Source organism: Fragaria vesca, linkage group LG6 (genome assembly GCF_000184155.1).
Source record: "Fragaria vesca subsp. vesca linkage group LG6, FraVesHawaii_1.0, whole genome shotgun sequence".
Lineage (NCBI taxonomy): Eukaryota > Viridiplantae > Streptophyta > Magnoliopsida > Rosales > Rosaceae > Fragaria > Fragaria vesca.
Window position 1 is genome coordinate 14,719,913 of NC_020496.1, and position 24,062 is coordinate 14,743,974.

Genomic DNA, 24,062 nt, shown 5'->3' on the forward strand with positions numbered 1-24,062 from the left:
TATATATATATATATATATATATATATATATACAGCCCTTCTCGGCTGCAGACGTCCGCACCAAAGTTTTTGGTGCGGATTTCCATTTTTGCACCACTTCCCGATAGAATTTCCTCAAACTTCCTTCTAGACATATTTAGATTATCTTGTGTAGATCATCTCTGCAAAATTTCAGCCAATTTGGTGATCGTTAAGGCCCTCAAAATGGAAAAACAAATGGAGATGATGAACCGGACAGAATTTAGTCCATCAGATTTGTTTTTCGATTTTGAGGGCCTTAATGATCACCAAATTGTCTGAAATTTTGCAGAGATGATCTACACAAGATGATCTAGATATGTCTAGAATGAAGTTTGAGGAAATTCGATCGGGAAGTGGTGTAAAAATGGAAATCCGTGCCAAAACTTTGGTGCGGACGTCCGCACCTGAGAATTCATGTGTGTGTGTGTGTATATATATATATATCAAAAGGAAAAACCTCAAGAAAGAGATCGAGGAAATCATAGGATGGTTGAGAAAGTTGGAGGTATGCGTAAAATATATCAATGAAATTGTAATTATTCTTAGATTCATCTCTTTTATATTTTTTTCTTGAGAAAAGTAAATCTCTTTTATAATTTGAAGTTAAAAGAAAGAAGAAAAATAAAAAACAGATTTTCTCAAACTGTTAAGGGTAAAATTGGAACTCTAAGAGCATAAAATAAGACGTAGGGTGAACTGAGCATTTGGTGAGGTGGAAATAGCTGCACCCAAAAAGAAAAGGGAAGAATAAAGCAATAAGAATGACTATTGTTCTTAGGGTATACATGATCAAAAGAGAAAAAAAACGAAAAAAGAAAAAAAACAGCAAAGAACCCAAAGACGTCAATTGCCAGAAGCTAGAAACATCGTCTTTTAATTTCAAGTTGTCATCCTATTTTCCAGCCATTCTCCCAATTACTTTGCTAATTGGAACTAAACAATTCCACAAATACTAGGTGGCATTCAAAATTCTAGAATCATGCATATTGATCATGAATTCGACATCAGTGGTATCTATGCTAATTGCTCATTGATTTGTCACGTCTCATCAAGGGAGAATATGTACATGAAGATGACAAAACCAATTCAGAGATTGAGAATGGAATCCCAAGGTGTGATAAGGGAAGCTATCGTGATAAGCTAGAATGCCAACCAACTCAGGGTGAAGGCACAAATTACTTTTGTCTTTTGACACGGAGCGGATTCAGTGCACCTTGGTGCACTTAAACCATACTAACAGATATAGACGACGTTAGTCACACCCAACAAAAACGAGCCACGGTAAAAACCAAGGAATTGATTGCTCTCTCCTGCTTCCCATTTATCAATCTCACCCCAACCAGACCTGACCTGATTAACCATCACCCATACGTCTACAACCCATCATCGATCGACTTGCTGATGTCCTAGAAATTATCGATCTTGTTCATCTTGTGGATGGAGGATCAAATTTTCCAATCCCACTCTGACCGAAAGTGAACCCTCTCATTATCTCAAATGTTGACTTTCTCGTTGGCGGCATCGTTCGCGAAACATAGTCGGAATTTTGGGTTTCTTACATCTGAGTTCAAAAAGCCAAGTCCCTCGACGGCAGCATCATAGAACCAAGTCCCTCGACATCTGAGTTCATATGCAAACTCTAGTCAGTAATAACTAAAGAAACCCAGCAAATTTGAGTTTCAAGAGCCGATATTTATCTTGGCTTGTGGCTATATCTCGGACATGGGAGAACTGGGTTCGGAATCAGATTTGACTAAAAGAAGCTTAGAGGATGAGAAAACGAAGAGAAAGGAGATGAGAATGAGCTTATTGCCTTTTGCTGCATGTAATCGCCATGGTTTGATGAGGTGGGTTAAGTCTGGGCTTTTCTTCATTCAGCTAAAGCATTGCGACGGATCTGCGACGTGGTTGGATATGGAATCGAAGGATTTTGGATCAGGTTGTCGTGCGGGTCGGTCAGTCAGGTGAGACCTGGCCGAGGGTGGTGGCGTCTCTTGACCGTTCATGGGAGTTTTGGAGTCATAGAGTCATGAAAGGAAAGGGAGAGATGACAGAGATGATGTGGTCGTTTTGTACTGGTTGATTAACTAGCTTTTTCTATTTCTTTTTAGTTTACATTTTCATTTTGTATTTATTGATACAATTAAGTTTGTTTCTCTTTCTATTTTAGTTACCTTTTTATTCGTTCATTTAATTATGTAGTTCTATAGTAATTTTTTTTAATAGGGTAGTTCTATAGTATTGTAAAGCGTATGGTTGATTTTTTATCGATATATTAATTTGTTTTTTCCATATATATTAAAGGCATATCAATATAAACTGTATCAAGAATGTTCCGTCTATTTGAGTATTAGGTCTAGTCGTCTAGATAAAATTCTAAAACTTATTTTTCTGAAGTGATGTTAATAAAATCATTCAAAATTTGATTTTTAAAGAGTTTGCGACCACATGCTTGAATGCCCAAGCTTCAACTATTATGTAAGAAATTTACAACTTAGGAGCTCCTGCCTCTAAATTTAATTACTCTTTGGAAATTTTAATAGATAAAAACCAAGAGATATAAATAGATGTTTGGTTGATCACATTGATCTGGCTCAAATCGAGAATGAATGTGGCTAAAGTTTGTACATACCATTTTAACCAACTCCTTTTGCGTCGATCACGTTGATATACAATAAATCCAGACATTAGCGTAGATAGAAGAACAATCCGTACTATATATTAAATCTAAAAATGGATAAATTTGATAGAAATTTGAGTATTTATTGTTTAGTGAAAGTTTTATTTGTAAACATATCAATCAATATACGGGTTGCATGAAAAAATAAATAAATTAGACCACAAAGAATTTATTCAATGCTAATAGAAAAGAAACTGGAAACATAGACATTGTGCAATACCCACACCACCACAAGTTAAGCGTTCTGTAATAGGTACAATATTTTAAATGAATCGTCGACGATCCGTCGTCTTTATAGTTACGGTGTTAAGGTTGATCGTGCGGACGAACATTTCATTAAAGACAGTTATTTGTTTTAAATATAATAAAAAATAATAATAATAATCCCTCTTTGCGTTTCTGGAAACCAAAAAGGAAATAAAAAGTCTCATTAAAAAAAGACTTAATTGTGTATCAAAAAAAAACAAATAAATAAAAAATAATAAAAGTCGATCAATTATCAATAACCTCTCCCATTGATATTGGAATTAATTGCCCATGTAATATTTATTGTAGCTTTACCTATTTTTACCATGTTGATTGGATTTTTTTTTGTCTTAATTATTTAACGGTGTTAGCATCGATGTTAGTGTTATACAATTGACTGCATTAAATGAATAATTGTGATTGGTCAGTGGCTATTGGTTCACTTGTACCTTGATGCACTGAAGAACTTTCGCTTTTGGCATCATTGCGTTTAGGGTTTAGTGTTTTCCTTGAGTTATTTCTTCTTCTCTTCTTCTTCCTATTTTTCTCTTTCGGAGTTTTGTTGATTTTGATTTTTCAGATTTTAATTTTGCTTCGAATAAAAGTTTACTTTTAGATTAGAAATATAAAATGGCATGTAATTTCTACATCACTTGGTGTTGTCCTGACATCATTCAAACAATAAATATGGATCGTTCAGCATTTTAAAATCTAATGGCTCACAATCTGTGTCAAAATTTATGTTAAAAAGAGTGTCACTTGAACCAGACCGGTAAAGAGGGCTACCTATCAATTTGTTATTGCTTGTTGCCAATTAGACATTTTGGTCGTGAGTAGACAAGTTAATGTAAGCGACATATTGTTGTGGACAAGTTAATAAAATTGTCTATTTAAAAACAAAAAAACAAAAACAAAAAAAACAAACAAATAGAGAAATGCGAGATACACAAAATCTAACTATTATTGGGTTCGACTTTCCATGCTCTGAGCTAAAATATGAAGCTGGCGATGGACTTCTACAAACCGACTTGAAGGCGATCACAAACTGTCTCCAAGCTCGGCATGGGTTAAACACGTACTAAATACAGAATATGAAATAACTTGTCCAGAGTCCAGACTAGTCCAACTAGATATACTGACTCTAATGCCCTAATATACTAACAATAACACACATGAACCTGCTGGTTGCCATTGCTGAATGGCCTGCAAAAAAAGACGCAGCCTTTGAGCAGTATCCGGCTTCTTCTACTCTATTAAGGGAAGAATGGTGTCCATGCAGGAGGAAACTGAAAAGTCAGAACATCCCTTGTAACTTGTACGAAAAAATGACAGAGTTGCAAAGGGAAGGATCATGTATAGGTGGTATATGATCATTTTGAAATTGAAAGAGCTCGATCCAATAGGAGGAGAAATAAGAGGTGGGCTAATAGTGATTAGAAGATATGAGAAAGACATAGGTACGTGTGAAAAGTGATTAGGGGAGAAAAGTTGGTAGTTTGGTGTTGTCGGTGGCAAAGGCAGAAGAGAAGGGAATTTTCAATCTTGATCTTTCCAAAAGAAAGGCTGCATAGGATAAGAAGATGAAGCAGAACAAGAGTTGTCATCCTGTTGCGGAAAGTCATGCCGATTCGAATTATTGGCGGTAAAACCGTTATGATCATGAGATGGCAGCACAAGATTGTTGGAAGTCATGTCCAACTCTAAATCATCCCAGACAGGACTACCAGGACCCCAACCTTGTGGAATTGCATTCAGCCAAGCCTCTGCCATTTCTCCCCAAACCATTTCTTGTGTTGGGGCATCTGACATGATCCCTCCTCTTTCTCCATGATTTTCAACCTCAAGTTGATGGCTAGTGTCATCGTCTTCCTGGGGCTGTGCATATGGCGCTGGTGGAGGTGCAACTGTTTCGTTATCTGAAATTGGAACCTGTAACTGTAAATCAAGGTTTTTCAGCTGCTGCATACCTTGGGACCTCAATGGCTTTGAAACTTGTTGAATCGGCGCAGCTGCTGAAACAGCTGCAGCATTATCATTATGTTTCTCTTTGTTGAGGAAAAGCTCAGGGAAATTAAGCCTAGCATTCTCTCCTCTCAACTTGAAGGCCTCGCGGTCATAAGCCATGGCAGCATCTTCAGCTGTGTCGAAGGTGCCGAGCCAGAGGCGAGTTCTGTTTCGAGGAAGACGAATTTCAGCTACCCATTTGCCCCAATGCCTTTGCCTTACTCCCCTGTAAAGCTTACTGGTACTTATAGGCATTGCTGGTGGCCTAATACCACCACTACTATTAGCACCTCCAAACCTGTTCATCATCATCATCATCCTTCCTCTTGGACTCAAATTCAAAGCATCACTCCAATACTGAAGCATTTGCTGTTGCTGGTGTTGCTGCCAAGATATCATGTGTTGCTGCTGCGAAGCAAATGATATCATTTGCTGCTGATTTTGTTGTTGCTGCTGCTCCACAACGTGTGTATTTGGCGGGAACTGATTAGGCTGCAGACCTGTGCTATGAAATTGGCGGGGAAATTGGATAGGTTGCTGCTGCTGCTGCTGAGGCAGAGACCCATCAAAAGCAAAAGGAAAGACTATTCTTGAAGAAAGAGGACAACAAGAAGTGATTGTTGATGTGTCTGATGAACTACGAGGAGGAGGAGGAGGAGATGGGATTTGAAATTCAGGGGAAAAAGCAGAGGATCGGTGCTGATGGCTACGTTCAGGGCTCTTGATCTTCTTAAGAGGTCTATTTGATACTGGAGCTTCATCAAAAACCGGCTTCCATTGATGCCCCTCCAACAGAAAATCATGTTCCTTGCCTTTGTCAAGGTCACAATCTTTGCTTGTTTCCATCTGAGTTTCAAAGTTTGATTCACCACTCCTTTTTGCTGCGGCCATGCTTTATGTTCGTTTTCTCACTTTCTCCAAAGCCAAAGAAGATTCAATCGAATTTGAGGTATTGAACAAAACAAAGGAAACTCGAAAAAGAGACCAAAATTCTATACTCTACCCAGATACAAGAGTTGGTTAACCAATAGAAAAAAGAATCTGGGTTTCACTTTGAATATCTAATCCCGTCGAATCCAAAACAGCATCGTGTTCCAAAACATAAAATGCATCTGAAATATTTTGACGAACACAAGGAGAGAATGCAAGAGTTCGGGTTTGAATTTGAAGTCTTTAGGTGGCAGAGCAGCAGAGATGTTTCTGGAAGAAAAAGAAAAAAAAGTTGAGAGCGGAGGGGTTGATCGAGAAACAGAGGTGAGGAGACGTGGGGTTTATAAGAATGCATATAAAGAGAGGAGAGAATATGTTGGGATTGGTCGGCTTTCTTCGGGCCCTACACGGTTCATTGTAGCTTTCCATTTGCAACTTCCACCACCCATTTTGTTTCTTTCTCGCAACCCAAGTCTGCATGACACAAAAAACATGATTTTGTATGATTACGTGGATTACTTGCATAACATTTTTAAAGAGTTAAAAAAGAAAAAGAAAACGTATTTAAAATTGGCCTCTCACCGTCCAAGTTTCCTAAAGACAAAACTATATGATTAGTGGTAGGTGATTACGATTGAAATGGTATACGAAAAAACAAAAAGATGCAGAGGTTATATATTGGAAAGAAACAAGTCAACAACGGTTTATGCTATGCAAGTAATCCACGTAATAATGGTCAGTCACACCCCCGGCCCTTTCGGTGGAAGCAATAGAAAATAGGTCTTGTTCCACAAGTCAACAAACCATACAAACATAAATCCCTAAAACAATTAGACGACTTCAATTTTGGTCGGTCAGAATCGGCACGTGTCGGTGGTCCACTCCTCACCTATTCATTTTCTTTTCTCATTCTTGTTTATCAACAACATTAACATTATGTTCAAATCCACCACGGAACAACAAAGAGGTTCTGAAATATCTTAAATCTCATCGTCATCTTAAAAACAAAGATATTTTGGAAGCAAAGAAACAGGAGATGAAGTAATGACGATAGAAGCATTACCAATAAATGCGGAGGGCGGTAGTACTACAAAGCCTTCATTTAGAGATTTTAGAACATGTTTACTAACCTGAAATAGAATTAAGAGTGGTATAATTGATTTCAGAATGGGTGAATTCCGGCCTTTACTAACATGTCAAGGTATTTGAATAGATGTGGGTCCCACTTACTTATCATAAATTGATTTTTTAATGAAACCCCTTATTTGATACCCAAGGGGGAAGATAGGTATCAAAATCAAGGTAATAAAATCAACTTTTTCTCTCCAAAATATCCTCATATAATTATAATATTTCTAAATTACCCAACCCTAAAAATATATATTATATTTATGGTTACATCTCATCTATATGAGAGTTTAACGTGTGGAAGAATCGACCAAACTAGGTCACGAAGAGGTAGGTAAGAGCGTTTTCGTGTGATAAGTGACGATAGATTAGGGTTGACCGCATCGATCAAGTTCCAAACGTTGCCGAATTGAGTTGAATTTTATACCATAGCCATGTTTTACTATAATGATCATATCAGACGGTGGAATTTTCATTTTATGAATTTTAGTCATCGGAATCACAACGTGCCTACTAATAGGCTATAACTTGTTTAATATGTTATATGCAAGTGTACAACTTTGTAAACCAAATATAGAGAGGAAACAAAATTTACAAAAATCTCGTAAAATAAGATGTAAGCGGAATGGTGAAATACGGCTATGGTTGAAAAATTCTATATTTCAGGTAATGTTTAGGTCTCGATAAAAGCGGTCAACCCTTTTTACGCTTAATCTTCCCTAGGGGAGCCCTATCAACGAGAGGTAAACATTTCCAAATTTTTACATGTGTGGTTACATCTCATCTATATGAGAGTTTAACGTGTGGAAGAATCGACTAAATTAGGTCACAAAGAGGTAGGTAAGACCGTTTACGTGTGATAAGTGACGATAGATTAGGGTTGACCGCTTCGATCGAGCCCCGAACGTTGCTGAATCGAATTGAATTTTATACCATAGCCCTGTTTATTATAATGATCATATCAGACGGTGAAATTTTCATTTTGTGAATTTTAGTCATCGGAATCACAACGTGCCTACTAATGGGTTATAACTTGTTTAGTAGGTTATATGTAGATATACAACTTTATAGACCAACTATATAGAGAAAGCAAAATTTTTAAAAATCTCGTGAAATAAGATGTGATCGAAATAGTGAAATACAACTATGGTTGAAAAATCACGTATTTCGAGTAACGTCTGGATCCCGATAAAAACGGTCAACTTTTTTTTTACAGTTAATCTTTTCTATCGGGAGCCCTATCTTCGAGAAGTAAATCCATAAATTAACGTCACTTATCACACGAATACTGTAACGCCCCGTATATAACCTTACCTATTTACCGGGTGTTTCTTCAAGTTACTGAGAAATTTAACCGTACTCGGTAACTTAGTAGTTAACACTTGAGTTTATTTTTAAGTTTTTCTCGAAATGTAAAATTCTTATTATAAGGCCCCGATATCGTTGTGCGCGTCAACACGAGTTCACCGATGTCTTCTACGAATTTTTGAAATTTCGGATAATTTTAGATTATCATTCATGATTTTTAGTTTTACCATTTAATCTGTCAAATCTGGGCCGTTAATTTTTTAGGTAAAAGGGTTGAAACCCTAATCCCTTCCCATTCGGAATAGAGAGAGGGAGAGAGACTGAGGAGGAGAGCGACGGCGCCCCGGTCCCCGTCCAGGCGCGCCTCCGCCGCCGTGAGGCCGTCGCTGGACGATTGGCGACCACCGTTCAGCTCGTCTCTCTCTCCTCTACCTCCTCCTAACTGTCGATTGACATGCATCCACCACCTTCTTAAGATCGAAAATCCAAACCCTAACCTCCAAATTCAAATTCCGGCCAAATCCCTTCTCCCCCGGCTAGTTCAAGCTTCTAGAAGGTAATTTCACTTTTCCCTCTTCGTTTTCCATCCCCGTTGAGCTTCGATTTTCAGAAATAGAGCCCTAATCCGAATTTCCTTTTTGGGTTCGAGGTTTGGTTTCCGGCAAGGGGTTGCGTTCTTGGGGTTTCGGTGAATCTATCGAACTCAGGCGAGCCTAGCAACGTTTGATGGGTGCCCACTATGCGCCTTGAAGGAGGCTTGGAGGCAGCTGTTACTGTTTCGGAGGGAGGCAGTGGCTTTGGGTGATTGGCCGAGTGTCTTTAATCTTGACTTTGTTCTCAGCGACTCTCCGATTTGGTTTTAGCTCTACATTCACGTTTTGAATAGATTGGAGGTAAGGGTTATGAATTGAACTGCACCTTTTGTTAGGTTGATCCCCTCTTTTTTTGCTGCATTTTTTTCCTGAGTAGCCATACAGAGTTTTTCCTCTTCTCTTATGTTGTTCTTTGTTTTTTTTAATTGTCTGGATGTGATTACAATTTTGGCGTTATAGCGTGAGAATCTTAATTGATGATGTATGTGAAATTTGATCTTATTGTGGAATAAATTTAATAGCAGACAATTTTCTGGGACATAATTAAGGAGAATATCTCAATTTGGAAAACCAATATTGTTGCAGACAAATTATGGTGTACACTTATCCCATATATATATGTTGTAAGAATTGGTATATATGTTCCTGATATCATATCCATATAAAATCACAGATTCTATATTGAATTTCAATTTCCTCATTCCTTTCCAATCATAAAAATTCTTATGCTCTCTTTACTTTTTCTCATATTGATTTGATTTTTTGTGGTGATTTCAGGTCGCAATAGACCTTTTAGAGCAAATTGAAGTTGTAGAATAATTGCACAGGTTCATTTCGTTTTACATTTTAATCACTCTTTGGGATGGACTATGTACAAGATATTCATTAAGTTTAATTTTTTGTCCAGAAAATGCTATTAGTCGGTAATCTTTTAATAAGACACATATATGGGTGAATTAATTTGCTTTGTGAAAATCTCAGAAAATATGTCGATGTTGTGATTGGTAAATTCATCTTTATGTCAACAGTTAATATGTGATATTATGTGTGTCGCAGGCCACTTTTGCTAGCAATAGGCTGCCTTGCATTGCATATAAGGGCAGGTATGCTCATTGTTCCTTTCACTTTTACTGTTGTTCATGTCCGGTGATTAACACAGCAGTCTGGGCAATTCTTTGTTTCAATTTTCAATTATGGTTACGGCCTTATGGGTTATCATTTGGTTTTTTTCTTTCATGGTGAATCTGAAGTTTGGTTGTGGGTTTCCGAATTTTGGCATTTTGAGATATGGGTATCGAATTTTGGAGTGAGACTGAGAAAGTGGATTTGGTAGCTGTGATTGTTGGCTTCTGATTTTGCAGCCAGATTTCTAAAGTTTAAATTTAGTCTGAGTAATTGGCTTCAACCCACATTTATTTACATATATATATATATATTTTTTTCTGATCGGTTAAAGTTTTAGAAGATTGGTTTTGTGCTTGAGATATATGTATGATTTTTTAAGATCAACTTATTATCAGTATGTTCACTGTTTCATGGAACATAAGTATGGAGCATTATTTTCAGCTTTATTTGTTGCAGCCTTCTCACTAATATTATGAGAGCAAGATGCAATTATGTTTCTACGAAGCTTGCTGAAAAACAGTCCAGAACCGATGGCTATATTCAAGATCAACTTTGAGGAGAAAAAGGCTAATGATGAAGAAAGAGTTGGCTGCAAGAATCGGTTAGGTGCATGTATTGTGTCACTATTGTACCTCTAGAGAAAGATAAAACAGATTCAGACATCTTCCACCAATGGCATTTGTGAAGGAACCCGTTTCAGAACTTAAATTTTTTATCTATTGTAGTATGGGTTTGCGAGTGTTATTTAATTTTTTTATCTATTGTAGCATGGATTTGCGAGTGTTATGATTTATCAGACCATAAGATTCTCTATGTTGCATCAAGAACAATAGTTAACCTCACACACATACAACACACTTCCGCCACGTGCTGGAAGGCTAGTAGTTTATTAAACAAGTCGTTATACCACATTAGAAGCGGAAGACTATTGTGGTGGATGTCGGTTGACAATCACTTGGATTTTTCGTTTTTCAATTTGATTTCAATTTGAATCACTTGGGTTTTTTTCTCCTCTTCTAGTACTTGGCTGACAAAGAAATGGAGCCGTAATGAAGAGAAGTAAACAACAAAATTACACTGCAGCAATACTACTCGTCAAGTGGCTCTGTTAAACTAAGTTGAGCAGCTAGAACTAAGATAAAAAAACTCCTATACTTCTTAGTTTAACGTTCATGCACAACTAAGCAGTACCCTTGTTTTGTTCAGTACCTGAAATTACACAAAACAAACTAATCATGATAAGGCAAGGAAACAAAATAATTGACAAATTCAGTAAGCAATTTTATACACAGTTTTTCAGCACAAACATAGATGGTTCAACAACACAGAACATATGACAAAACGCCGAAAAAGAGGCTAATCATACATAGGCTGGACTCTAAAACAAATAGCATTCAATCTTATTCACAACACAAGATCACAAGTCCACACATCATACGTCATATGACAAAGTTTTCCACAAGTCGTGCTTTATTCACAATCTGAGCACATTTACATATCCCTTTTCACAACTAAAAAGGGAAGAATCATACTTTTCGAAACAAACAGATGAACATCCCTATTCACAACTGAATAAGGGAGTGTTATCTCACATAGTATTTATCAGAACAAACGAATACACATCCCACTTTTCACAACTGAAATGGGAGAGCCATTTCACAAACACTTATCGGAACAAACGCATATCCCCCTTCACAACTGAAAAGGGAAAACCACGTTGTTCACCCGTGTGGCCGAGGTGTACATTCCAGAACTCAACCTAATATAGAGAAGGTACTGAATGTAACAGTATTTGAAATTACATTTGAAATTTTTATAAGTCTTCCAAGTTTCTTATCATCAACTTTGGAAATGGCCATCACAGTAAACAAATATGGCATCTAAAAAGGTAACAGAACTATAAATGATAGATCTAAAATCAGGCAGCATGAGCAAAGTGGAACTACAGAATTTATAATATTTATTACCTCTTTAGTCTCTTTGCACAGGCTTCTTTGTAAAGCTCCTTCAAGGTACTCTCTTTAGGTTGCTGCAAACTTCACTTTGGTGGAGCTTGGTGATATGGTGTCTTGCTCTGCAGCTGTTGCAGCTCAGTTGGTTCACAATCTGCATACCAATACAATTAATTGAAGCAAAATTCACTATTCAGTATTTGTTCAATCAGAAAACACAGAATACATAATCAATCGAACAAATACTGAATATCAAAAACAAAACAGCATAAAAACAAATAAGACAGTTCCTGGAAAATGCAAAGTAACTGCATCTATTGATTCACTACCAAACGGAAATTTACAGACAAGAAAATGCAAAGTAACTGCATCTATTGATTCACTATGAGAGGGTATTATTTACATAATTGAGTGATGCACATAAAGCATAAGAAAAGATTAATCATCAACAAACAAGACCACAAGTTTCCAGCCGCCTGGAGTGAATAAGAGCAACTGCTTATACCAAATTGGTACTAAGATTTTCCACTAGAATTTCAGTACCAAACAGAAAACATTAAACATCAGACTCAATGATCATCATCAAACTGTTTACTAATTCAGTCATGCACATCAAGAATCACAAACGATGAATCATCAACAAAAAACAAAAACCATAAGTTTCCAGCTGCCTGGAGAAAATAAGACCGATCTACGTTCGCAACTTCTTAAACCATTTTGGTACTAAGATTTTCCACTAGAATTAAACATCAGACTCAATGATCATCATCAAACACGCTCCCAATCAGTGACCGCAATTATATTTATCACATCACAATCGTGCAAATCAAATCACAGTTTCTATACACAATTTCAATTATAGTTTCACACTAATAACAAACTAACCTTGTACGAATCAGGTATGCCGATGGTAAATGAGGGCAGATGCTTCACCAAATGCTTCAGAATAACTAAGGTACCTAACATTAGATAAATGAAAACAGAACCGGGCAGGAAAGTTTTAAGTCTCTTATGTTGATCACAGGACACAAATTGCTACACAATTATAATTCTTTTTTGGTGCAGCTGTGGAACAGATATCATGATGCAGCAGCCATATCAGTTGCATCTAACTATCATATACAACTCAGAAAGATGTTTGAAAGATTTATGGTGAAATTTCCATTTTGTTCAAAGGACTTCATGTTAGTAGATATTAGCTTTATTTCAATGCAAACATGTTTGCAACATGACCTTGCAACATATCCTGAACAAGATCAAAATTTTCCTCTAACCCTAATCAAACTTAGTTTCAAGATTAACAGACAGTTTAAGGATGCATAACAACTTCTATATTCAACTTCTTTGAAAAGAGTGGCAGAATTGCTTGGGGAAGATTAATTCTTAGTGCCTCTCAAGTAAAACTGTAATGTAACCAACTGATGGAACCAGCTACTCTAGAAACATGTAAAGATGACATTTCTACATGCAATTGATGCAAAGATATGTATCTGGTGGATATGAAATCATATACTCAAATGATATGCAGAAAATTGATTTTGCATACAGAAGTGGCTAACATTTAAAAACCCAGTATGAGTATTAACTGAAATTTCTAAAGCTTATTCATGCTTGTTCATGCTTAGTTGTTTATTAGTTCAAATATGTAATTGAACTGGTAATCATGTATTCCTTAATCCAACAATGCGAATTTATCTAAACTAGCCTAGGGATTACTCTCTCATGTTTGATAGGGTATTTCCAAAACTTGAGATGCCAACTGAAAAAGACACAATGCTGAAAAAAGGTGCAGGCTTTAAATAATAATATCGGATCACTTTGCCTGATATGTTTATTAATCCTGGAGAACAAATAAAGCATCCATCTTCGACAGTAGGTGAAGATAGTCTACCAGTACTATTCTTGTCAAATCAAAGAATTCAAAATAAACCGAACCTAACAATTCATTATTCTGTGGGGATATTCTACTGTGGGATGCCAAATGCTGAAGATGCTATTACTTGAGACCAGTCACAAGACAGAGACACGCTTTGAATCCCACAAGGAGTACTTTTAAAACTAGGAACTTAGACAAAGATGACAGCTATCCTTTTGTAATCATTCTGATTATCCATAGACGAAAATGATCATATATGTACATTGATAGTAGCTCAGAAAAATGTAAATGTAATTATGTACCATATGTATAAAGAGACGGGGTTTCAGTAGAACATGAGAAAAAGGTTAAAAATTGATGATCTCCAACTATTTATTTCCAAAAGTTCATACACAAAGTATTATGTTGATTGCCTAAGATAGTACCCAAATCACATAATCAAGACATATCCTACTACAGCTCTTAACCATTTTATCTTGCAGAAAATCCCATAATCTTCAGAAAGCTTGCTGCAACCAGCAATCTATGAGATCCACATTTCTTTTTGTTACTTCAAAGCATGTAAGCCAACAATGCAACAGCATGGCGAATCATGCAAGGACAAATACTAGAAAAAAAAAAAAATAAAAAAGTTTTAGGAAGAAATCTCAGGAACTCCTAACTAACCAAAATTATCTCAACTGATATGTCATTAGTTGTTCTGAAAGTGAGACAGTTCAGAAAAAGCATGAAATTGCAGATGGCTAATCCAATACCAGTATGAACAACCCCAGTTCAGAGCTACCTCAAGTAAACCCAAAAAACACAACAAACTCTATTCTACAAAATGGGATAACTTTCCTCATGAGGAATCTACGTTGGAGCAGCAAAACAGCAATCATTATAAGTCCAAGACATAAATATATGAGGTTCTTAACAAACAGCAATCATTATAATCCAAAACATGATACAGAGAGATGCTACGCATAACTTAGAGACAATGACTAATTTAAGGAACTATCGATTTCATGCACGTTAAGAGTTTCACAGGAGCAAATTATATCAAAAGTACAAAGCATGTTATCAAATTATAACAAAACAAATTATAACAAAAGTACAAAGCATATAGCACTTGGGTCAGTCATTGTCTAATATATGGAATGGTACATAGCGTGTTCCTCAGTCATTGTCTAACTAAAGGAGGGTTATCAATGAATCAAAAGGGATGACTGAGAAAGAGAGAGAATTTAACCCAGACCAGATTGTAAAAGCATAATCTCATAATAAAGCTTTAAACCTTTAACACAATCCTTAACAAGCAAATCAGACACTAAAAACTCCATGTTACCTGAGATCTTCAATTCAGTAGATGATGGTGTGTTCCTCAGTCGCATTCCCAGGCCTCGACACCAAAACACAGGCCACTAGTCCTGCATTTTCAAAAACACAGGCAGACGTAGTGTTATATAAATATCTTGTAGGCTATAAGTATTGACCTGATAGGACTTAAATCATGACTCTTGCTGAAATTGAACTAAATCTATAAGATGCTGTCACTGCATCTGGTAAAGTAATAGGTAAAAAAACAGTTAGAAACTCATAATGCAACTGCAACAATAGGCCAGGCCAACGTAGGGGAATTTAAGAAACCAACTACCCATGTACATGTGAGCATAATTCACAATGGCATTACAATAACTAATTAAACAAAGAAGAATACTGCATCCAAGCACATACCCGGGATCCAGACAAGCCAAAGCTATTAGCTTGTGTAATTGATGTGTGTTGTGCAAATCAACTGGAAGTAGCTTATAGCGGTCACTGAGCCCTTATCCTCTCTACAAAAGTAAGAAAAATTGCTAAAATGATGTTCTCAGAGGAGTTCAAATAGTTAAATGTGTACAACTACTGAGATAAATATCCCTTTAGTCCTTCATAGTTCATACAGAGTTGGCAACAACATTAGATCAACCCAGCATTCTCACCCATTACTTGAATATACCGAATTCACCACACTAGTTAAAAACTCACACTCTACTTATTGCAAAATTGTACGAAAACCACAAACAAGATGAGCATTAGTAAAGTTTGAAGTATTTTGTGTGTTTTAATCAGTAACAGTACAACCCCTAAGCATCTAGTGTGCTCGAAGAAGCCGATTCAACCCTGTCAAACTGATCCAATTACCCACCAGAAACAAACCCAATAAAAGGATTCAGCTTGTTGAAGAAGAGAGATGAAAGTAGACCCAAACAGAGAGAAGAGATGAAATTGTACCTGAGATCTTCAATTCAGCATATGATGGTGTGTTCCTCAGTCGCATTCCCAGGCCTCAACACCAAAACGACGGCGACTGAACACCACCGAGTCAACTCGGCCTTTGAAGTCGGTGGCCCGTCAACCCGATCAGGCAAATTGAACTCGATCACCAAACTTCAAGAAACGAAAATCAATTCCTAACTCAAGAAACGAAAATGGATCACCACCCACCTCTCTCTCCTAACTTCAGATCTTTTTTGACAAATCCTACCAAACTGAAGCTTCTTCAACACACCAAACCACTATTCCCCAATTAAATCGAGCTACCCACCTCCATATCGTCGTCGCGGAGGGAGAATTACCGAGAGTTATGCACAACACGCGCTAAAAGCTTCTCCACCCGCTGCTTGACACGTGCTCCAGACAGCCGCAGTACTCAAGGTACTGCGTACATTCCAGAACACACCATACAATGCATACCATTCATTAATCATCTGTGCAATGTATCCAACTAAGAACAGCAGTATGATGAAAATACCAAGCTTAGTCCTGTCACTGGCTGAAAATTCCTTCTCCAAGAGAACCAAACAAGTTGCAAATAAACCTACTTCACTGGAAACCGAGATGATCTCAACCAACTGAACCTTTTTCTTGATAAACATGCGGCTTCTTAAGAACGAGGAAGAAAAGTTGAAAAGAGGTTATGCACAGTAAGGTAATTGAAGGAGTTCTTGAATTCCATCTTTCCATGTAGAGACCAGCCATGATCCCAACAGAAACCCTTTTCAAACATTCTAATAGTGTGTACGTAGTATATTCCGAGTATACCAAACAGTTTCTGGATAAAAGGTGCTTCTGCATCTTCTGTTTCATCATCAGAGTCAATAATACGCTCACCTTGCTTGCGAGCATTGCCCTCAGAAATCTAAGAGAGCATGTATTTTGGAGGGCCTCTCAGATCTTCAAAGAGAGGGCCAAATATAATTAGATATACAGAGCTTGGTTTTTCTTTCCATGTCCACTGACCTCTTTTTCCTGGACCCAGTGTCGCTCGGACAATCTCTTGAAACCATAGAAATTTCTCTCCTTCTTGATGTACTTCCTTGTATTGAAGTAACTTCCCAAATGTAATGCCGACTGAGAGGAAAAGGAACAAGACAGCAAAAAAGATGTGATAGCCAACAACAGACAGCCAACTATAACTCCAGATGACGCTCCTCCTAGAACAATGGAAGTAAGAATTATTACTTCCCAAAAGTCATGAAAAGAAAGCAAGCAAGACAATATAGAGTTATAGACACAAGTTCCCATATGCTAGACTATCTGGACATTAGTTCCAACAATGCACGTCTTTACCAAAGCATGAGAACTAGAAAAGGTTAAAAATGTTTGGGAAGTACCTTTAACTAGTGCAGAGGAGGCCTCACAAATACAAGGTAGTGCAAGAATTACAAGAAATATCTCAAATCTTGGGAATGCGAGTGCTCCATAACCACTCTGTCTCTCAGAATTTTTCTTCCTCAGTTTCAGAATGAATAGGAGTAAAATATGTACTAGGAGCAAGCTACCACTACAGAAACATGGTTCTATCAAAATTCCTCCACCTACAGAAACACAATAATTTTTATTAGTCAAAATGAATAAAAGATATGTATGTAGTTGTCATTTGGATGATTATTAGGCCATTTTGCAATGCCTATATATAGATATGTATGTATAAGTGATGCATCCAGTTAACTTACCTGTTAGAGTTATAAGAACCGGAGAGATACTCGGCTTCAGGTTTAAAATTTTCACCCTCCAACTGCAGAATGCAACCACCATAAGTATATACAATTATTTTATACTAATATGAAGCAACTAATTACAACTTTAAAAAGAAAAAAAAACACATTTATCACCTCAAAGAACGGTCTGTATGCTATTGGAGTAACTGGAAACCCATATACTGAAGTAACCTTATCAGAACTCTCTTCTTCTAGTTGCTTGCTTTTGAAAATTTCTGAATCATAACCTTCAGTAGTGTAGGACTTCGAGCATACAGACTTGAGGTATAAGGACTTCAGTGGTATAAGGACTTGAGGCTTGGAAGCTCTTCCCAGATTCCCATGGGAGATTGAAGTAAGGAATACTCCATTGTAAACCCCTTGAAAATTCATACAATCAATTGGCAATGTAACTGCCAACCATCTAGAGAGTGCAAAGATTTGTATATGACAAGCAATTCTCTGGAAAAGGGCAAACAGAGGACAGTTAATTTTACAGTTGTTTAAATTTGTCCAGAAAAGTTAGTGCTCAAATGATGCCACAGACCGGTCACTGTATACAAGGTCTTCAAATGTTTCAAAACGAAAAATATGTTTTCTAGATACCTAATCTACACTGTCTTAGGTCCTCCAATCATTAATTTGACTAAGCATGAAACCAAAAAGCTTTGGTGCCTTACAAAAAGATTTCTTGCTGGATGAGATGCCAAAGAAGATGCTCTCCTAAATGTCCATAGGGATTTGGAGGCTTGCAGTTGAAAAGAGCAGTCACAAATGTAGATTGCAGAGAAGATATCATGGGCACTGTATCTGTAAATTAGCCATATTTTACATCATTAAATAACTGGGAAAAGAAACAGACAAACATCCACACCTTTAGATGAAAATCCTTCAAATTCACAAACTATACACTTGCCAATGCTGATTAAAACTAAGTAGAAAAGGAAATCCTTACAGTGTGATACTTGAAGAACATTTGATGCTAGGTTTTTGTTTCCAGCAACATCCCCAGATAAGTTTTCAGGAACATTAACCGAAACAATATCATTAATTGCTTCTATATTGACAGTGTTACATACTCCTACTTATTTCATGAAAGCTGTAGAATAGTAAAGATTCTCTTAGGATGTACATTAATAAAGGTATATATTCTTCGGTGCCTCTGTAAATGTCCTCCTGAGAGGACTAAAGAGGAGTTGAAACCAAATACTGGCTTCATGAACTTTATTAATATGGGCAACCTAGGTTTAAATATCTGAGAAGTGTGTACGAGAAGCGGATAATGTACCTAGGTTAATCCTTAGGAAAAATGAAGGAAAAAGTTATAGATTGTTAAGGTGGGTTGAGGTAATGGCACTTATGTTTGGAGTACAAGATCAAGGACCACATAACTTTGGTATAAAAAGTTAGTGGGCTCGGAATACTTTTATTAGTAGGGAGCCCTTCTAGTGAGGTTAACACTACTTAAAAAGCCCTTCTAGTATTCAAAACACTACTTAAAAAGTTAGTGATGTTTATCAGTGGGCTGTCACTTTGGTATTTATAGTATTGATTTGTATCGCAGGGCCGAAATAGGTTAACCATACGCTCAGATTTTTGTAGAAGAGGTAATGGAAATTATGGAATTGGTTGAGTTAGACAGTCTCAAGGATGCTCTAGTCGGACTACCTGGAATTATAGGGTTGTCAAGGATGCTCTGTCTTTTAATAAACACAGTATAAACCCAAAGCATCAAAATCCTTCACTCTCCTCCTCGGCGTTCTAGCTGCTCAAGTTCCATGTCCAACTAATGACGTAAACTAGCTACTTATGATACTTCACACCTTCATAATTCTTCCCCATTAAAAATTCCCAAAACCTAGAAAAATCAAAAACTTTCCTCAAACATATATAAAACTCCAAAAACAGAAACCCCCACCGACCAGAATCCTTTTTCTCTATGTTTAATTCAACTTTTCTCAAAATCTTATTTCTCTCTGCTTCACCTCTTCTTCTTCTCCGGTCCTCGCTCCCACTAATACATACATTTATCAATGGCCAAAGAGAAGCAACATAAAAGAGAAAAGAAGCTAAATTTATTTTTAAGGTTGCTATAGTTTAGGTTTTGGGTTTTATTTTTATTTATTATTATTTTTTAAATTAACAATTAATGACTTGGCGTGTCGGAAAAGTCAACATTTTCTGACACGCCGATACGTGTCAGAGGCGAGTCGGCGTGTCGGACACTTTGACACTCCACTGGTATGAAGTGTCAGTGCAACATAGATCCTCACTAATTCTAGGACTTGGTCTCGAATACTGATTGTGAACTATCCAAGAAGGGTACACTTCTCTTCGGGATAGTAAATAAAGCAAAATCTCCTTTATTACATTTTCCCTTATTACTAACCCCTTGAACAGGAGAACTTGAAAACCTAGGTATGATCTGCTTCTACAAATAACATGATGCCTGATTGACTGCTGTATGAGGAGGTAAGCCGCTAGCCAGGACGACATACCAGTCATTGATAGTGTAAAGAACTTGAACATTTAGATGCTCTGTGCACACTTTAATCAGTCCATCCCTCAAAACTTTTCAACTAACAACAGAACTTTGGATCCCAGAACTTTCAACCATAGATCCAAACTTTGTATATTTTAAAATAGACGGAAAAGCCACATAACTGAATATATAAACCAACTTTCTCTAAATTCAGGGATCATATCTTATCAGCTAGAATAACCTTTAGAACTAACCTTGTATAATTGAGTAACACGAAACCAGAACCCAGCAGAGCAACATATAAAGTAGCAGGAAATCAGAATGCAGCTGCTGAAAGTAAAAATCAGAATCCTAGTGTTCCTTACTTTTGCTAACCATACTATTAATACCAGAATCTAAATGCTTCAACATAGAACCTGAATCTTTCTAGAATTCAAATTTGGCATTTTTTCAGATTCTAGCTTTCATCAAACTGAATGTCCGAATTGTGGACTAAATTCACTACTGCAGTGCACAGTATACAACAAAACAAAAGGGCCGGATGCTCACATTAGCAAAAACTATATGGGACGGTCGATAAGACATGTCTTACTTAGACGCTATTCAACAAGTAATCCAACAAATAAAGGAATAGAAGGGCATAAATATAGGCAAATGTTTTCATGCACAGCTAGTTAGGAGTTCTGAATACAAACGGGTGAAATCCAATCCATAGCATAATGAACTACAATGTTGTGTGCATAAACATTTAAAGATCATTGTTAGTAAGGTAATATAAAGTGACAAAAAGGTCTATGGTAATGCCAAAGCTGAGAAAAAATTGACTATTTGTGACAGCAAAACTCAGATTTGTGAAAAATTGGTTCTTATGATCGTTGTATGAAGACAAACAGGAATAACAAGTTTTTCCTACATTTGTTTCACTCGATCTCTTTCCTCAAATCCTAACCCCAGTTCTGGAAGGCCAATTTTCCCTTGAAAGATGCTCAATAATTCAGGTACTTGCTCTTTATACTTGTCCACAAACCTATGCAAGAAGTGGTCTTTCCTTCCCATTAATGCGGTGCCAACTAAAGAAAATTGTCCCTCCCTTATTAAGCCCTTCAACAGCAGAACTCTAATAACTGACCACCTAGGTATGATCCACTTCTCCAAACTATAAATTAGAATACTGGGATATTTAGCCACATCAGCCGGCTGCAAACCAATTTCGTTCACAAGAAAATCCATTTTACTTGAAACGTTCTTCTCAGAGACGGTTATAAAGATGGGATTCTTACTAAATGCCAACAATATATCATCTTCAGTCCATCCACACTTTCTATAAAACTCCTTCTTCTGTGCCAACTTTTCATCCATCACAGAAATTACATACAGTGCTTTCAAAAACCCAAAGCTTGAAGGTGAAAATCCCATGCTGATGACCTTGTTGACATTTCCATTAAACTCATCGGCATCGGTTGACGTTGTAACCAGAGTCTCAGGCCTACACAGATTGAGTGTGGATTCCGGCACTTTTAGTGACCTCAGAAATGAAACATTGTGGGAAACATTGCTCAGTATTTTGGCCTTAAACATCCTATGGGATTTCATAATGAAACAAGGGACCTTTCCATCAGGGGTACCTATAGTCTTGATGATATCATAACAAGGTCTGATATTATTCTCTAAGCTCATCTTCAAGACAATTGGGTTACCGCAAAGGGCCTGAATGAGATCAGTGCCTGTAATTCCAACAGAGCCAAAGAACTCGAGTTTCGGCAAAAGGGTCTTCTCAGCATTGACTACGAGCAGCTCTGGGAGTTTCTTGACAATTTCGGAGATGTGGGTATCCCCAAATCCATGGTCCTTGAAAAGCTTAACAACAGAGTCTGGTTTTTCTGGGGAGTCAAACTGTACCCTCTGCTTCTTGAACAAAGAGAGAGCAAGTTCTGGGGATAACCCACATGAGTTTATAAGGTATGAAACTGTAAAAGAGCAATCTTTTTCATCTTGGGTATTTCCTAACAATGATTTAGATGTGTATAATCTTGTAAAATGAAGATAGGTAGTTAAATTAACAGCATTCCTACTGGGAAATAGTAACTGCAATCATCTACAGCAAAAACCGAGCATAGTTGGAGCACACAGTCTATCAGAGGCAAAGTATTTGAAAGCAAAGAAGAAGCAACTCACCGAAACACTTGCTGTTGATCAATTGAATTGATCACTTCCTTCTTCAAATTCGGATCCTAGGGTTTTCTGTATCTTCATCGATTTGGGGTTTTAGGGTTTTTGAAGCTCAGCTCAGTAAAGTAGGAAGGCCAGCAGTAGTAATTATGTGTGCAAGTGAAATATATGGCTTTATACTCGAGAGTAAATTTAACTAAATAGTAAGAAGTAAAGGAGTGATACGGGGACATCAAAACTTTTTAACAAAAACGAATACCAAATGATGTGGCACTACCCACGTCAACACTTTAATTTTGATATATTGATAACATGGATTTTGTGACCTTAGCTTATTGATGACATGAATTTTCTATTAAACAAATTTAAAAAATTAAAATCCTCAATTTTTCCATCTCAAACCCTAATTCATTAATCTCACGAACTTTTCAGATCATTGTTTTTCACATAAAATGTAGAGAATAAAGAAATTGAGACTGTCATACTACCATGAAATCATCTACAAATAACATCAACTCAACAAGCTTCAAAAATCTTTGGAAACAATAATTTGATTTGCAGCTCACTGGGTTTTGGTTCAATCTGTATGTAATCATCATAAAATGGTGTTTCGATGTTAACAATTATCACATGCCTACGAACATGCCCTAAAATGCATATATACACTGATACACACACACATTCACATTTCCCCATCATTCAAATATGGTAGTTTGGTTTTGCAATAATGGTTAGAGAGATTGAGATTGTAATTTTTTTCATGACACGAGTATGGTGTAGGCGGAGGCAAGCATCAGTAAAATGGTGAAGAGACTGAATATCTAATTTGTAATTTTCAATTTACAACAAATGTGATACATATTTAAAAATAAAAATAATCAAAATTCACCTCACCAATATTAATTTAATGTCAAATGTTGACATGGCGGTTGCCACATCATTTGGGATCCAATTTTTGTATAAACATTTCGGATCTCAAGCATTTTCCTTAATTTTGTAGGTCTGTTTGACTCTGGATTTTGAAGTTTGAACTTTGAAGCTTTATAGACATTTGAATCGACATGATATAACCGTAAAATTGTGTAGTTGGCTTATATGATAATTATTCTTTATAATCGGTAGACTTTGTGGTTTGTGGTAAAACTTGAAGGCATGGTTATCTTTGTTCATTCTAGGCCATGGCTGCCGACACATTTTTATAATTCTTGAGACATGACCCAACCATGTGAGATAGACCACCACTGTATACATTATATAAGGCATTGCTTTATTGATTATACAAACATACATAATGCTCTATGCCTCTCCCCCTGAACGTTTGGAGTTGGAACGTTCGAGTCAGAAGACAAACTCATCAATGCTCTCGTGTATCCATCATTCATATCTTATCCTTCCTTCTCTACAAATAAAATAACATAGGATTCCCTTATCAAATAATGCATAGCGAGTGATCAAATAATGCATCGCGCGTGCAGGAAGGTTAGTATAAAATGATATAAATATTGTATCAATTACACGACGAGGTGAAAATAGAGGGGAGAAAA

The 24,062-nt window shown here is 36.8% G+C and overlaps 1 protein-coding gene, 1 non-coding gene and 1 pseudogene across 3 annotated transcripts in view; 1 reads left to right on the top strand and 2 right to left on the bottom strand.

Moving 5' to 3' along the window:
- Positions 1 to 3,998: 3,998 nt before the first annotated feature.
- Positions 3,999 to 5,842, bottom strand: LOC101313236 (ethylene-responsive transcription factor ERF054-like). The gene is made up of 2 exons (XM_004305367.1): positions 5,250 to 5,842; positions 3,999 to 5,216 (listed from the first exon to the last, which is right to left on the bottom strand). The coding sequence occupies exons 1-2, from the start codon at positions 5,840 to 5,842 to the stop codon at positions 4,484 to 4,486; spliced, it is 1,326 nt and encodes a 441-aa protein (XP_004305415.1). The 3' UTR covers positions 3,999 to 4,483.
- A 2,806-nt stretch (positions 5,843 to 8,648) lies between these two features.
- LOC101300263 lies at positions 8,649 to 10,760 on the top strand. The gene is made up of 3 exons (XR_184928.1): positions 8,649 to 9,210; positions 9,967 to 10,013; positions 10,492 to 10,760. It is a non-coding gene; the product is annotated as an uncharacterized LOC101300263 (transcript).
- Positions 10,761 to 11,116: 356 nt separating this feature from the next.
- LOC101313536 overlaps positions 11,117 to 24,062 on the bottom strand; it is a 17,348-nt pseudogene continuing 4,402 nt past the window's right edge. Inside the window, exons 2-14 of the transcript XR_185107.1 lie at positions 21,352 to 22,280; positions 19,028 to 19,122; positions 18,823 to 18,966; positions 18,548 to 18,677; positions 18,003 to 18,291; positions 17,844 to 17,905; positions 17,472 to 17,671; positions 16,120 to 17,321; positions 15,580 to 15,680; positions 15,191 to 15,272; positions 12,873 to 12,946; positions 12,003 to 12,141; positions 11,117 to 11,244 (exon numbers count right to left, since the gene is read on the bottom strand). The product of XR_185107.1 is annotated as an uncharacterized LOC101313536 (transcript). The remainder of the gene's footprint in view (positions 11,245 to 12,002; positions 12,142 to 12,872; positions 12,947 to 15,190; positions 15,273 to 15,579; positions 15,681 to 16,119; positions 17,322 to 17,471; positions 17,672 to 17,843; positions 17,906 to 18,002; positions 18,292 to 18,547; positions 18,678 to 18,822; positions 18,967 to 19,027; positions 19,123 to 21,351; positions 22,281 to 24,062) is intronic.

Coding starts and splice junctions, on each gene's coding strand:
- LOC101313236 (XM_004305367.1), bottom strand. CDS start 5,842: ATGGCCGCAGCAAAAAGGAGTGGTGAATCAAACTTTGAAACTCAGATG. Junction 5,217..5,249: donor ATGATGATGATGATGAACAG/GTTTGGAGGTGC, acceptor TGGTGGTATTAG/GCCACCAGCAATGCCTATAA.